General features: G+C 41.4%; 1 protein-coding gene across 2 annotated transcripts in view; it reads right to left on the reverse strand.

The window, feature by feature from the left end:
- The window catches only part of LOC121635491 (neurexophilin-4), a 45,974-nt gene extending 42,709 nt beyond the window's left edge, over positions 1-3,265 (reverse strand). The window contains exon 1 of one of the 2 annotated variants that reach the window (XM_041978700.1): positions 3,110-3,265. Coding sequence is in view for 1 of the 2 variants with exons in the window: in XM_041978683.1 (XP_041834617.1) it covers positions 2,866-2,919 (54 nt within the window). In the remaining variant the exon portion in view is untranslated. Of the gene's footprint in view, positions 1-2,865 lie in introns of both variants that reach the window. The other variant, XM_041978683.1, reaches the window with a different exon arrangement.
- Between the last annotated feature and the right edge of the window lie 13,612 nt (positions 3,266-16,877).

The following is a 16,877-nucleotide window of genomic DNA, read 5'->3' on the forward strand; positions in this document are numbered from 1 at the left end:
ACAAAGCCTGACATGGAACTATGCACTTCACAAAGCGACTGATGAGTCATTTCACAAGTAAAGGTTTGTCAAAAATGGGACATAGTGTTGCTGAAAGGGGGGAAAAAAATTTAATAAAATAGATTGTTACTTAACCTCAAGCAAACCATTGTCAGAATTCATTAAAATACTGCATGACTGTGCCAATTGTATTTTTTATTTTTGGGGGGTTAAAAAAGTCTTTGATCTCCGGGAGCAATTTCAGAGACAACAGATATAGCAGTAATGTGATTGCTTTTGTCATCACGATTCCACAGAGTACACATCTAATCAGAGAACAGAGAATATAATTTCCATAGATTACAGAGCGTGGTGCTGAATGCTTTTCAAAACTGGGCAGACTGACAGTTAAGATGATCCACAAATGGACAGATGGGTGGACAAAAAAAGGAGTTGGAGGTAAACCACCAACCAACCTGACTCAGTCCGTGATGGAAAAACATCTGATCCTGCTGTTTTCTGATGGCTTACACCCCCCTCTGCCCCCCACAAGGACTTGAATAAGTGCATAACATGTGGGCATGAACACGAGCCTGGGAAACACTCAGATGTGCTTTATCAAGACATACAGAGACTGCTGAAATGCAAAGCTATGCAGAATATATGAGACATGACTGGAAAGGAAGTAGGGCTACATACAATGAAATTAAAGTGACTCAGTTGCTGTAATATCCCTGGGGTATACAGCTACTTGTTTTATGAGGGTGAGATAAGAGGATTTTGTCAGGTTGAGATGCTGGCTAATGCTATTGTTTCTACTGGGAGCATAAAAGAGCAAAGAGGCTTTTCACACATCTTTTCTTCTTCTGTAGTGCTGTTACTGTAGATATCATTTCAAAGCACAAGGTGGGTAAAAAATTATGACACGCAGCATATATGCAGAAAATGAACTATTTTACCAATTAAAAATGTGCGACAACCAAAAAGATTTAAACAAACTCCCTTTAAAAGACATTTTAAAAATAATCTGTAAGCTTTACATTTTAGTTGCAGTCATTCTCATTTTGTCTGCCCATATTTTCTTGCAACACATGCTGATGCACTTACACGTGCACGTAAACAGGCATCTAAGTTGCTCTAAATGACCACTAAGGGTGGATTTAGTTGAGAGATTATCAAATCAGCTTACATGGCTGATCTAAGTAGTAGCATTTTCTTTTCTTCTCTCCTACATCCTCTCTGTTTACCCAATTTATCACTTGCCTTCACTTCTTCAGTTCATCCTTTACTTCCTCACTTGATAATCCCTCAAGCTAATATTGCTCTCAGGGATGAAACTTGTCATATTATCACAGCCAAAATAATTGTGTTAACTTTACCTCAGAGATAAAATAAACAAGTCTGTCCTCCATCTCCTATAAAAAAAGAACCTCTATCACAATTTCAACATTACTGACAAGAACGGTTCATGTAAACTAATACAGAACCAGTCCTTACACTCGAACCCAGTGTCACTTTTATGTGGATGAGCACTCCAGCTCGGCCTGAGGAGTGATTTGCATTCAATCTTCAAAGAGGTGTATGCGTTATTACCTGTCACAAAATAAGCTAACCCCAATCTTCCATCAGTCAATAGTGTTTTTAAAACCTCACACATAAACCACTGAAGTTGCCTTTATTATTCTTTTCTATTATTTTATTTTTTTCTTTCAAGAGAAAGGCAGCAACTGTCTGTGTGCCACCTTAGCAAATCAGTCGGTGGCAAAGGTCTCCCCATGTCCCAGCTCATTATAGTCCATAACACTTCACTTTGTCACTTGAATCATAAGGTATTTCCTAACAAGACTTGTTTAACACTTCAGACCTTCACTTTAAGCCTTGAATAAATGGAGGATTTACAAAGTCAGTAATGGCAATGCATGCAAGTAGAATAAGTGGCTTATAAATGAAAGGGAAGGAGATGAATCTAGATTGGAAAAAAATGAAAGACAAGTGGGAGAAAGATTATTAAGAGGTTAGGGTGAGGAAGATTGGAAAATATTGGTGAAAAATCTGGGGAATTTTTTGGGGGGAAAAAAAATATATATATATATATATATATATATAGCCTATATATATATATTGCTGATTAACACTGTGCGGTGTTTGGGACAGTCAGCCTTTTCCATTGTATTCTGTTGTATTCTGCTGTTTGTGGCGGTCTAGATAAAATACGAGCATTAACACTGTCAGTGTCAAGATTCTAAGAGAGCTCTATTGTGATGCGGAAATAGCCATGCGCGTGTGCGCACTCACGCGCGCGCATCAACCACACACAGCAGCAGTACGAGCGCACAAACTCTCCGCTACAGCGATGGCGAGATAATAAAGCAAGCCACGGGCGTGTTTAAACTTCTGAAGAAAAATTAGAGGAAGTTGCTGGGAGCGCAAATAGATAAATGGATAAGGAGAGCTGCTTAACTGGGAATAGAAGGGAAACGCTCAGGCAGCATAAATGTTTGCGTTTGGAAAACGGGTAGTCAAATCCAAATGAAGGTACAAAAACACCCCTGCTGTAGTTTGTTTCATGTTTCAACAGCTGTTATCAAGATAAACCAACTTTAAAACAAGTTTCAGCGAGAAATGTTTTTTTTTCATCTATACCTATCGTTGGAAAACGGCTGAATTAAAATAAACAGAAACTGCCCATTTATTGGATGTCATTTTCTATTATAATCTTTGTGTGATACATGAAATGCAATAATGCACGTGTGGATTTGTTTAGGTGATTTCGAAGAAATTACAAACCTAAAGATTGAGGCAGGTGCGTTTAAACAGCACCTCAAGCATGTGTGGCTGGAAATGGTAATGTGTTTTTATCCCCCTCTATTAATTAAAATAACTCACCTTCTGTTGGATCCACTGGCAGAGGAAAACTATGGTCCAACCGAGAACCTGCATGTCACCTTCCTAAAAGCGGACCGCCCCGAAAAAACTATACGTGTCCCCGGCAGCACATATAAAGAAACACCGCGGAATCCAAGCAATCCCAAGTGGCAGGCGATAAGTGAAAAGTGTTAGAGAAGCAGAAAAACACAGTGAAAGTTACGTGTATTCTTAGCAAGTGTCACAGTGGTCTCTAAGGACAAACTTTGAGCGGTAGTTTCAGTTTCTCCAGTCCGCCTCATGTGGCGCATCCATGGTGTTTGCCTCCGCTGGACATTGCAGGAGTCTCTGCTGGAAGTTTGTGCGAAGACCAGGTCAGCTTTGGGGTGGATCGTTTGAAGACCACGAGCGCTTCTTGTAGTTTGGGATACTGCCTGGTTAATTTTGAGAGATCTGTAGCACATCCCCTCTTTCTGCCTCTCCAACCCTCCCTCCCTTTGTCCACGCGCGCGTCACGGCGTACAGCTGCTTCTTTTACTGGAAACCACACTAACCACAACTGCATGCAGATCACTTGGTCGAGCCGGTCTTCAGATAATGAGGTGATAATTTTTACTCATTAATATATAAGCAGTGATCTTGGTGATGAAGATGACATTATGACATTATTGTACTAGATTCAGTTTTTCAAAAGTGGTGGTAATGAATATCTTTTTTTTTTGTATCAGGGAAAGTGATGAAGCCTGATGTCATATATTTTTTTTTTTTTATCGCCCTTTTATTATGTTTATAGAAAGAGCTTTAAGATAACAAAATTGACTAAATAATTTAGCAGTTTGTTACATAAGTTTCTTAAAAATAAAGAAAAGTTATATATATATAAACTTCACCCCTTCTGAATTTTCAGTGTTCACATGACCTGGATTAACCAATGAATTCTGATTTTACAGCAAAAAAACGGGACTGAATGTCTCAAAAGAGCACATCTAAAGGGAAACGCTATTATTAAAAATCAATACCACTTAAAAAGCCCCACAGAAAATGCCAAAGATCTTAACATGCCAGTTCAACTGTTTGATATTAACAAGGAGTTTGAGTCCTTACTGTTATGAAGCTTCCAAGATTTGATACAAAAAAAAGTGAAAAAAATTGCAAAACGGAGGGTCAATGCTAAAAGATACAAAAGCATCATGTTCTGTTTTAAGATGGACCTCTTTGGCAATGCTGCACCTCAGTTTGCTTTTAATTGACCATCATTCTTATTTAGCCCTTCAATGTTTGCATCATAAGAAAAAAGCAAGATAAAAATGGGTTTTTACCTTATTTTCTCTTCCTGTGGGCAATAATTATAAGATTAAATGTTATTTAAAAAAATATTGGGGGGACAATGTGAAATGGACAAAACAAGAAACAAAAGTGGGATAAAAAATAATTAATGTTTACAAAACCAAGCAGCGATGACTCAGGCAGGTTTATTTTCACAAATTTTTAATAATGTTGATTAAAGTCACTAAAAATTTTGCAGTTAAGAAAAATAAAAATAAAAATAAAAATATCTTTCTCTAAGTTGCTGCAGGACCTGTTGCCCTCTTTGTCCTGAAATACTCCGTTATAGCTCCTTCGTTTTTAAGATCCCACTGCAGACAGACCCACTCTGCTTTGATTGGTCAAAAATAGAGGGGTGCAAGAAAGCTACTAAAGCTTTGAGTTATGCCAAAGCAGCCATGTGCACATGGCAGGTATTATATAGTGATGTCATGCAGTAAAGGATGAAACACTTAAGCCATTTTCATACGTTTGTTGGGCGTATGATATGTTCTTGAGATATTTTTAGGCAGTGATGAGCTCATTTTAAAGTGTACAATATCCCCTCTTAACTTCTTGCTGAGATCTTCCAGCGGTTTACAAGTAAAATATCTGAATGGTGAGTGGAAGAGACAACATGCAAAGTAGCAGCTAATCTTTAGGAGTGTTTTCTACCTGTAATCAAGTGAGCTGATGTATACAGTGGTGGAAGATGCTGCTTCATCCTCTTTACTGCTGACCTATAGGTAATGTTCCACTTTCTCCGTGTTCAGTGATAGCAACACAAGGAGCCTCATTTGCTATTTATGTGTTGCAATGAAAAGACAGTGAATTCGACTGTATTCCTGCATCATGCCCTGCCTTCTGAACGCTCAGTCTTCTCCTTCCTTTAACAGAAAGTCTGCTACTGTGAAGCATGTGCTGAGAGCGAATTGTCTGCATATTCTCCTGAACATTTAAGGTGTTCATATATGAAAATGATCCAAGACTACCAATGAGGTATTTAGACAGGAAAGGAGAATTGTCTTCATTGAGAGAGAAAAATTCCCTTATGAAAGCATATCTTCAGTAAAACATGGTGAAACTTCTGTCATTTCTGCTGTGGAGTTAAAAAAGAGTGATTAAATAATGTTATTGAAGCATTTTAAAGCAGACTATTTTACCTTGGTGATAGGACAACAAACCCGCATTCAACCACACAAAAAAATGGTTGGAAAGGACAACTGGACTGTTTTAAAGTGGCCTGAAATGAAAACCGATCTACACCCTGTAGAAAATCCTTGGAGAAAACTGAAATGTCCTTTTACACCCTTTCATGAATGGTAATAAAGTAATAGTGGATAAAACCAGCACATTTGTGTGGTTAAAAAAAGAGAAACTTATGTATTTTTTCCTTACCACACAAGTTTTTTTCTTTATTTTGTTCAGTAACCTTGTGCATTAAAACAAAAATCTAATTAAAATTGGTTAATTTGCATTATTTCTGAGAATATTCTGCATAATAACCTTGAAATTCAGGGTTTGCCAATAATTCTGAGATAAGCCGTAATGTGTCTTGACCATTTCAGTGGCAGAAAAGAAGCACAGACTTACACATAAAAAAAGAAAAAACAAACATTGATTGCGTGTGATGTAGGCCGTCCGCCTAAGCTAAACAGACTGCAAATTCCCAGAAAAAACATTTTGAAATATTAATGTTGCGAGGATATATTGGGGCAGAGTGGCCCTACATCTCTCCCTCATGGCCAGTTCCAGCTGTGACTGCCAGATTGTCCCACCTTCAAAGTGAACTGATCTGGTATGTGCAATGTTTTCTTGCCTGTTAGTTTATGTGGAAATTAATGTGTGTTTGTCTGACTATCATATAATCAAAGACAGCACTACATAGAGGTGAAATATGAGTCTTGGCTTTTTGTCCTTGAATCATAGTCATCTCAAAGATTTACAGCATACTTGAGAGTACACTAACTTTAGTTTACTTTTTTCTTTCTTTTTGTAATGTCTGCCATGTTGTGAATGCAATCTGTTAATGACCAGAAGGTTTTTGGTCCTGACTGTGAATCTGTAAATGAACATGGAAAGTGCAACTCTTTCTTCGCCAGATCCATGATGTTTTGTTGCTCACCTGTGGAATGTGCTGTACTCAGACCAGACAAGTCCAGAGCCCAGAACAGTTGGCTAAAGTGCACATTATGCTGATGGGCTCAGAAGTGGCAAAGTAGGGCCGTACTATTGTAGCTGAAGAGGTGTGTTTCTGTTCAACAAGCAGTTGTGTGATTTGTTTGAATCTGTACATTGTACATCAGTATTTGTCATCAGTCTTTGGATGCAGGCTCTTTGCAATGTGTGGATGACACAGCACTGCCTCCATGTGAGCCAAAGAGTCACTGCACACAGGGGTAAACATGATTACTGACAGGAATCAACCACTGAGCTCCCTGTTTTCACTTGGAAGAGAATAGAGATCAAGATTAAAATAGATTAGGATAATTTCAGACAGGTCAGCACGATCAAAAAGAGACTGTCAAACTTATTTTTTAATGACACTCATTTTGAAGCAAACTTGCAAAAATTTGCAAAAATCTTGTTTAATCACAAACAATACTTTGATATACACTCACAGGCCACTTCATTAGGTACACAGTTGTTTGCTTGTTATCAGCCAGTCACATAGGCAGCCACGTAGACATGGTCAAGACAACTTGCTGAAATTGATTTCATAAAATCTAGATTTTATTAAAGCAGAGAAGCAACCTCACAATGTTTTCCAATGGAAAGTCCTAAATGGAACACTTTTTACAGTTTTCACCACTTAACAATGAAAACAAACAAAACAAAAAAGATATGTGAATGAAAGCAGCTTTATTGAGGATTCTTATCAATAGGAAGTGTAAGCACAGAGAGCAGGATACAAGCAGAGAAATGAGAAAGGCTGAAGTCAAGCAGGGTCCATATATGATTTAACCAATATGCAGATTAGCATGCAGCATCTTAAATTTAGCAACATGTTTAGCTGACTTTAGCTATATTAAATTAGAAATGGATGACAAGAATGCGTGGAAGCTTTTGTTGCTTCTCTCAAACCAAAAAAAAAAAACTGCAATAACAAAGAAAGCGATGAGTCTCAAAGCTGCAATAACAAAGTTGCTTGAGAGAAAAGTGTCTGCTAAACGACTAGAAAAAAACATGCACGGGAATCAGGAGACTGGAGCTGTCTTGTATAATGTAAAACAAGGTCACACTAGACTTTAACCTGGTTTACTGGAATGGAGGAATTTTGTTTTAAACTCAATAAATGTTTCTTTTTCTAAAATTGAGGCTCATACCACTTGTTATGATTGTGTCCTTTTTTTATGGTGTAAATTGAGGGAGCAAAAGCAGTTATGGCTCCAAATATCGGCTCAAGAAAATTGGTAGCCCGTATCGGTTGTCGGCTAAGACTGATGAAAAAAAGTTATCTCAATAAGGTAAGGCAATGTAAGTTTATTTGAATAACACATTTCATGTACAAGACAATTCAAGGTAATTTACATGAAACATTAAAAGGATTACAGTGGGGTACAGGAAGCAATAAAAAGTACATTAAAAGAAAACTTTAAAAATAAATGAAAGGAATTAAAAACAGAAAACGCTTCAGCAAAACAGATAAAATGCAAGAAATAAAAGTTACAGTGTGTAGAATTAACATTTTTTGGTTAAAGGCTGCAAATAGAAAAGCTTTTATCCCTGATTTAAAACTGCTGAGAAGTTTAGCCGATCTGCAGTTTTCTGGGAGTTTGTTCCAAATGTGAGGAGCATAAAAGCTGAACGCTGCCTCTCCATGTTTAGTTCCGATTCTGAGAACAGAAAGTAGATTTGACCGTAAAGACCTGAAGGATCTGGTTGGTTCAAAACAAACCAGAAGAATACCTGAATATATTTTGGTCCTAAACCATTCAGTGCAGGTCAATTCTTTGACAGACAGGAAACCAGTGTAAAGATCTGAGGACTGGAGTTATATGATCCAGTTTCTTAGTCTTAGTAAGGACTTGAGCAGCAGCGTTCTGGACTAACTGCAGCTATCTGACAAACTTGTTAGGGAGACCTGTGAGGACAGCATTACAGTAGTCCAGTCTACTAAAGATAAATGCATAGAGCAGTTTTTCTAAATCCTGCTGAGTCACCAGTTCTTTAATCCTTGATATACTCTTTAGGTGATACTAGGCTAACTTTACAACTATCTTAATATAACTGCTAAAATTCAGTCCATGACTACTCCCAGATTTCAGGCTTTGTTGTTAGTTTTGAACTTAGCTGTTTAAAGCTGCAAACTGTAGTGGACACATTCCTCATTTTTAGAAGCAGACCTAACAGCTAGGATGGTAAAGTTAGAGGTAGAGTTAAAGGTAGAGTTTTACCTTACAGTCAGGTAGCCCACATTAATTGGCATAAGCAACTTTTTCTTTATGTTTTCAGACAATCTCCTAGCTGCTGTAAATCAATGTTACAGCCATTGTTTAATCTTCAGTAGACCATGAAACCCTGTCAATCAAACACTGCAGGTCTTAAAGGATGTGACCATTTCCTATTTCTATCACTGCCTTTCGTTCAATCTAGTGTCTGTGATTTGTATGGCCACAGCACGCTCTGTCCTCCTGTTTCTCCTAATTTTTTTCCCCACCATTGGAGAGGGTTTGCTGGTATGAGCGCAATTTCTGATCCACATTGGAAGTGGCAGGTGAATTTCGCCCAGCTGCTCCTCGTCTCTGTTCCACTTAGCAGCGACACTCCTATTCCGAGTCACTCAGTCGCTGCATGGTTATAGTAAATGAATGAACATGCTCTGAGCAAGAGCTGAGTGCATCTACTTTCACAAATATCATCCTCACATCATTATTTCTCTTTTGCCTCCCAGAATGTCAGGGGAAAGTTTCATCATAGGCAGCCTGTGTTTATCATCTCTGTGTTTGCAAACAAATGAACAGGTATGTGTCATTAAAGGCAATAAATTACAGTGAAGACCAAGTAGAAAAGAGTGAACACAGTTCAGTATTAATGCTATCTGATGGATTGAGCTAAATGCAAGTGGAGGAAAAGATAGTGGTAAGGAAGGATAAATTGGGAGGACAGCCTATAGGGTATGATGGAAGAGGAAAAAGAATGATTAGAAGCAAAAGTAGAGAACACAAAGGATATGGTTGAGAAGGACAGGCACTGGAAAGGGATGGGGGGGGGGATGTTGTGGGGGTGCAAGCACAACACAGAAGAAGGAGGTAGGGATAAAGATAAATCTAATCTAATAAATCAAATTAATTTATTCTAATTAATCAAATGTATCATCCAGACACCTATACAAATCTGTTCAGGGTTATGAAAGACCTGTCCACAGAACTGTTGGATGGGTCACTAGGCATCACAGCGCTCAAATTCAAACTTACAGTCAATTTCAAGTCCAAAACAAATATCTACATCTTTAAAATGTAAAAGCAAATGGAGCGAGAAGCAGCACAGTAGGTGGCGGTGGCCTGTGTGGCCATTTCATGCATTACTGTTGCTTTTTTTTTTTCTTTTGCTATACTGCAAAACACTGCCCCTCTGGTTTCTGGTGGTACTGCTCCATTTGCTATGTTTAGACATGTATCTGCAAGCTGTCTAAAAATGGACTAGATACAAATGTAAAAAACACAGAAGAAGGACAGAGGGCACCATCTGCATGAATGAGGCTAAAAGGTGCATTCACACTGGCTACTTGTGACGCCCACTGCCTCTCCTGCTGCTCATATTGGGCCGTTATAATAACTATTTTAGATTTGAACACCTGAATAAAAACAGAAACCCAAGACTGCATAAACTTGGTATTTCTTCATTGTTTACACTCGGTGAACGAGCCAGCCAAAGCAAAAGATTTCCATTTTTGTTTCTAGCCACTCAGTGAGCCTGGTGTTTTTCTTCCTCCTACTTTTTTTCTTCTTGGTCAGTAATACCTCGCCAAACAAGCAGTTGCTGTAACTATGTAATGTTGTCCAGAGAGTTTAGTTCGCTTAAGTTAAGCAAACCAAACTAAATTAAGATGCATTATTTCTTTTTTTTTTAACTTGTCCTGTCCAGCATCATAGCAAGCAAAATGATTATCTGGTTGCTGTATCGTGCTGAACAAATTTGCTCTGCCAAGGGGAGGCCTATGGGTAAGGCTCCTCTTGATAATCTGATTCATTTACTTATTTATTTACTTTGAATCACGGAATCTATGTAATCTTGCTGGACCTGACCGGAGGGGACAGAAAAAGATGGAAAATAGCAAAAAGATGCAAAAAGGAAAGAAGAAAGGAGACAAAAACATCACAGACAGAAGGAAACGACCCTTAAATCCACACCATCACCAGACAACAAACTGTTACACCTGTACATGAACACACCAGAAAATTTCCTACAACTTTTACAAAAAACAAAAACAGAAACAAACACACACAAAAAAAACAAAAAAAAAAACAAAAGAGAGCTGCTAGTCATTAAGAGTTTTTAAATAATAACCAAATCAAAAAGACATATTATGAAAGTAGCATAACAGCGACCAGATACTAACTCACAGGAAAAATAAAAAAAAGAATTATCTCTTAGTATATAGACCCACTGGACAACTCAGTGACTGTGTCAGCATACAGAGCATGAGGAATAAGGAGTGATCAGGGATGAAGAGTGGTGAGTGAGATTGTGCAAATGCGACCATGCCTCTACGGAGGTCAGAGGCAGACCAGGGCAGCCCAGAGACCTGGGCCCTCAGCAGCAGCCCCGGAGCACTAACCCAAGCTACCCCACCACGAAGTCGACTCCAGCCCCACTCGAAGGGCGGCAGAGGAGAGCCCCAGCAAGAACTCCCCACGGTCTTGGGGCACAGGTCCCAGTGGGCCAAGATTGGCAGCCGCCGGCTCCGCCAGGGACCGGCCACCCAGGGCAGCCCAAGCGAAGGGCCCAGGGCCCCAGGAGCCCAGAGGCGGCCGCCCGACCTCCCAAAGGCAGAGGGCCCACAACATACCTAGGAGGACCAGGCCCCCCAGACAACCACCCGGCGTAGGCCAGCACACACCCCAATGTTCCATCCACACACCCCGATGTTCCATCCGCACACCCCGGGAACCAGAGCGCCATCAACCCCCTCCCCCCACCCCACACCTACTCCAATCTGCACCCCATATAACACATATAACACATACATGCCTCCTCACCCTCACCCACACAATATAAACACTCACACAGCATACAACCCTCCTACTCTCACTCCCCAGCCCCCCTCCCTCCCACCATGCCCTGTGGGAGACATCCCGGTGGACCAGAGAATGGCGAGCCCCAGCCCTTACCGCCATCCCCAGCCACCTCCCATCACCTCCCACCCAGATGCGGCCGACTGGGCATCCCCCAAGATCCCCCTCATCAGCGCAGCCGCCCCGGTTTCCAGCCCCCAGGGCAACCACCTCCCCTACCTGCCCCCGGCAGCGCCCCGGGGAAGAGAGGTGTGAGGTGTCCCTATTGTCCTCCTCCTTCCCCCCGTTCATGACTGTTTGTGGTGAGTGTGTTTTTTGCAAGTAAAACTGGGGCACTGCCCCCCACTCCCGCCCTCCATGCACCACATGACACGCTCCCTAGAAGTTGTTTGTGTGTTGTGTTGGTGTTTTGATGTCTAAGTGTAATTTAAACCGAGAGGCGAGTCGCCACAGGGTGCAGCTAAGGAAGCCACTTGGGTGGCCCCCCCGGCTACACCCCGCATGACGTGCACGCCTCCCAAATCCCTATGTGTGTGTGTGTGTGTGTCTATGTGTGCATGTAAGAGAGAAAGAGAGAGTGGGGAAGAAGCGGGGTCCAGGGATGTAAGTCCGAAGGGAAGAGAACCTCCCTCTGGATGGTGAGCTGCCAGCAGCACTAGGCACCCCCGTTCCCCAGGAGGTCCCCCAGGGCAAGACAGGCCAGAGGCAGCCGCCTCCTACGACCAGGCCAAGCAGCGACTGCAGCCAACGAGCCGCCATCAACCCCAGGAGACACCCACCCACCAGACACCCAAGGGGGAATGAGAGGAGCGGAAGGAGAATAGTGGGAGAGCCCAGATCAACGGCGCACCACCCCCAGGCCCACCCAGGCCCCAGCACAGGGTCATGTCATCCCTCCCCACCCACCTACTCACCTATGATCTTACACACTCCCACTCATCCTAGCACATGCATGCGCACGCGCACAGACATACCCCCACACCCACACAAACATCATCCAAAGCATAGACAGACACACAACATACAAGCATCCCTGTCTCATACCCCAGCACCTCCCCCTATAATCCCCCGAATCCCACTCAGCCCTCCTTCAAACCCCTACACCCCTCCTGCCCCCAGGCAATACCCTGGGTCCCAGGGTGGCAACCAGACACCAGGGCATGCACCAACCCACACCATGGCAGCACATCCAGGCAGGCCTAGACCCCCAGCACATACGGACCCCACCACCTCGGAGGGAGGGGGACCACCCCCAGGCACCAGAGCCCAGAACCCCCGCCCAGCCCGCCCCGGAATAGCCTGGCCCAGGACCGACGCCCACCAACCCAGGCGCCACCAGTGGCCTCACCCCCCCCCACGAGGCGACTTCAACCGCTGGCCCCCACAGCCCCCGACAGGGCCAGACCCAGAGCCACCCTCATCGCAGAGCAGCCCCAAGGTGCATTATTTCTCTGAATCCCCTGCTCAGTCGAACTAAGTCCCACAGACTAAGCAGATCCACCGATAGTTTGGGCCGATACATAGGGGATTAGGATTCGTAAAAACACTGACTTATACTAATTCTTAACTTCATCACATCTGGCTGAAACAATGTACTAATACAAGTAGAATTATTTATATTTCCTGTTTAGGCCATTCCTATTTTATCCTCATTTTCGTTGTTGCAGCCAATGAAACCATCTACTAGGACAATGAAACCAATGCACCACCCAAAGTTGTGTCAGCATGTAAAGAAGCACTTGTTCACTGACTGCTACACACCCTCCAATCATAGAGCCATCCTGAGTCTGAAAAATAGTCCTTTAGCTGTTGAGGAAAAATAATCTAGGGTAATTGTGGGTGATTGCGAGTATGTCTGAATGGACGAAGGAAAAATATAATTAGCCATGCAAGCGTGAAACTTTTCAAAGCTGAAAGTTTAAATTTTAAAATTAGAAGGCTGTGAAGTCATTACAAACATGACACAAAAAAAGATTGTGGAAAAACAGTATGAATGACAGGATGAATTCCTCTCCATTCTCCATTCCTTTCCATGACGGGCTTTAGTACCAATGCAATTACACTGCACGGTCACACACACACCTGGTGCCACATACTCTGAAGCGCAGATCCTGGAGCGTCTAACTCGTGGGTTAAGGAACACAATGACGAGAGGTCACCTGGCAGTAATGGAGCCTTTTGTGTGTGGAAATAGTCATTTCCCTGTATAGTCTCAGGGTATCACAGCGTTGATATGAAACCCTGTCATTTTGTTTTCCTTTCTGTCCATTTCAGAAAGTAGAACATGTGGGAAGGAGAGAGGGTGAGAAAGGCATGAGAGAAGAGCATGAACAGTGTGCCTCAATGTGAGCCATGTGGATGTTGTTAGGACTGTGCCATTGTCATTCAAATGTTTTGTTGCAGGATGGGAATTTGTGCAGAGAATGGGAGGTGAACACTAATGGGAAGCAAATTGAGGAGTGGGATAATTGGGTTTCATTACATCTGTCAGAACAGGATAGTGTATAATATGCGACTGGAATAATTTTGACAGCATTATAATGTGGATCACTTCTTGGGAAGTTGGTCCTGTTTGGAAAACTTTTGGCTGTAAAGAGATTGAATGTCTGACTGGCTTTCTGTCTATTGCTCAGTCCACCACTATGGTTCAAACAATAATAACAACAAATAGTTAATGTAACATGGAAATGAGGTACAGACATGTGGTGCACTGAGGATAAATTCTGTTGATCTAACTATTCCTCCTGCAATTCTACCTGCTTGATTTGTGATCACATGCAAAATTATGGTAAGGAATATTACATTTCTTTGGAATTACATTATTATGCACATTAGCTTCAGCTTTTGTTTTAGATTTATTTATTTATTTATTGATTGACTGATTTATTAAAACCTTATGAATATTTGTTGTTTTGCTTTTGCAAAAATCTTAGTTAAGCACCTACTTCTAGCATGAGTAAACATAGCACTTAATTATCTAAAGTTTTTAGTTTTTAATGTATCTGACAACGAATTTAAAAGTATACATTATAAGCCTTTATTGTTTTTGCAAATCAACATTTTTCTCCAAATATTCTAATATTTTCTATTTGCAAAGCCTGAACTCAATAGGATCGTTTTATGTGACTAAAATTAAAGAAAAGAACACATTTATAAAAACATGGTCCGGATTAAATTGTTGCTGTTTCATGGTCTCAAACTCAAATCCAGTTGTTAAAAGCACTGCACATAAAGGTACCATGTACCCTCTTTCCTTGCTTCTTACTTGAATTTTATTATTCAAGTAAGCTTTTGGTCTGCAGGTAAGCAAAGCTGGTACCAGGCAGGATGAACATGTTGATAATGCATGACTAAAAAGAGGACATGATTAGTCAGTAAGAAGATCAGGCACCACAATGGCTAAAAGACTGATTCCACAACATTTTGCCATGTTTGAAATTGCAAAGGTTATATACTGGGTCAAAATTGATCAGCCACTGATGCACCTCTGAGTTACCAGGGGAAATAGTAATTAGGACAAAACAGTGTATGAGGACAAGATGGAATAGCAGAACATGCACTAACCAATGACTGTGTTATTTATTTGATTCCAGGACACTGATTTTACGTAAGAACACACTGATGCAGGGATGACCAACGTCTGCATGACATGTTGGAATGATTAAAGACCACCAGTTGTGTGTTAACCAGTACATTTTGATGGTTCAGATAAGATGCAACTGATATGTCAAAAGGTTTATCTATTTGATTTCCTTGCTTATATATATATATATATATATATATATATACATATTTCCCACATTCTCTGCATGTTACCCCTCTGACCAGTAGAGCCTTGTTCTTGCCTCTTGTCCATTTCCGACTTGTTCCAGTGGCCCACTTCTCGCCAGGGTGCTCTGGTTCCCCAGCACCTGACGCAGACCTTGTTTGGCCGGGCGACGTCTGAGCCGGTATGTCTCATGTTCCCTTGTCTCTCATCATATGAGGTAGGCAGTAGCGCAGAGGGTCTTGCCTAAGGACCCACACTAGGTGTTGGTAATTGCCCCGGCCGGGATGTGAACCCTACGTGAAAGTGACTTACTCACTGAGCTACCCAGCGGCAGTAACCCCCAAACTAGAAGAGTGGCATCTCGGTCCAGAAGAGTGCAGTCCTAGGAACAGCAAAGATACTGCGCAGAACCTTCAAGCTCCTAGGCCGCTGGTAGAGGACCCGAGCTTGGATGGATGAGAGACCGCCCACGGTGGGCAAGGGGACAATTTATATATTTTTTTATTATGTATACATCACCAAATTCTGTCTCTACCATCTGCTTGTTCTGAAACAAAAATATCATTGGACCACTCTTCTTTTAATCTTCTTTTGTATAATTTTGGTGAGCCTGTGTTAATGGTGCATTATTTTCCTGTTCTTTGCTGACACGAGATACCCAGTGTGGTCTTCTGCTGCCATATTATATCTGCTTCAATGTTTGATGTGTTGTGTGTGCAGAGTTACAATTAATAAAAACGATTAAGTTTAGAAAACAAGAAAAAAAAAAAAACATGGCTGGGGTTAGAAAATTACACACTGACACACACTACAAACATTTCTGTATCATTAGTTTTTTTGGGAGGATGGACTGAACATATACCTGAAAATAAATACTTTGTGAAAAATCAGTATCACGATCTTAATATGAGGTGGTTGGGGTATTGAGGAAGCCAGTGATGCATAAATAAAGCAGTTCATGTCAGTCAAGATTGAATTTGGTGCTGTGCTTCATACAATTAAAAAGTAGTTTCAAATAAACAAATCACTTAAACTCAGGAGATTTTATTATTTTGGTCTCTTTGTTCATGTTTTCACATAAACTACAGCATATTTTCAGCTACTTTGTTTATTTCTACACAATCTCACAGACTGATTTCTACGAGAAAGAGTATTCCCATCCTTAGTGCCCCATTTCCACCGCCAACACAAACTTACATACAAAAACAAGCACAAGATGCATAAAATACATAAAAAAACATAAGCACACAAATAAGCAGACATAGTCTGCTGGAGTCGGTTCCATAGCTGTTGTTGGAGTGTTGGATCAGTAACCGTTGGAAATAAAAGGCCCTTTAAGCAACAATAGTTATAAATTACCAAAAATAATCTGGCAGCCAGGAAGCATAGAGGGCCTGTCAGAGCTCTGCGACTCCCCATCTGTCACACACACACAGGCAAACACACATACTGCAACAACAGCAGCATGCATTTGCTCCCTCCTCCTCTGCCCCCCTTCATTCTCACCTTATTAAGATTCATATCCCCGAAAGGTGACTTCTTAGTCGGGCACAGTGTCAACTCCCTCCCACCCCTCGCCATCCTGCCCCACAAGCTGCCTGGAGGTATAGGCACAGTGACAGGTAGTGCTTCGGTCTCATGGGAAGGGTTGCAGAGATGAAGGTGTGTGTGTGTGTGTAGAGGAGGGTTTCAGGGTGATATAGGTGACGAAGAGCAGGATT

This window comes from Melanotaenia boesemani, chromosome 3 (assembly GCF_017639745.1).
Source record: "Melanotaenia boesemani isolate fMelBoe1 chromosome 3, fMelBoe1.pri, whole genome shotgun sequence".
Classification (NCBI taxonomy): domain Eukaryota; kingdom Metazoa; phylum Chordata; class Actinopteri; order Atheriniformes; family Melanotaeniidae; genus Melanotaenia; species Melanotaenia boesemani.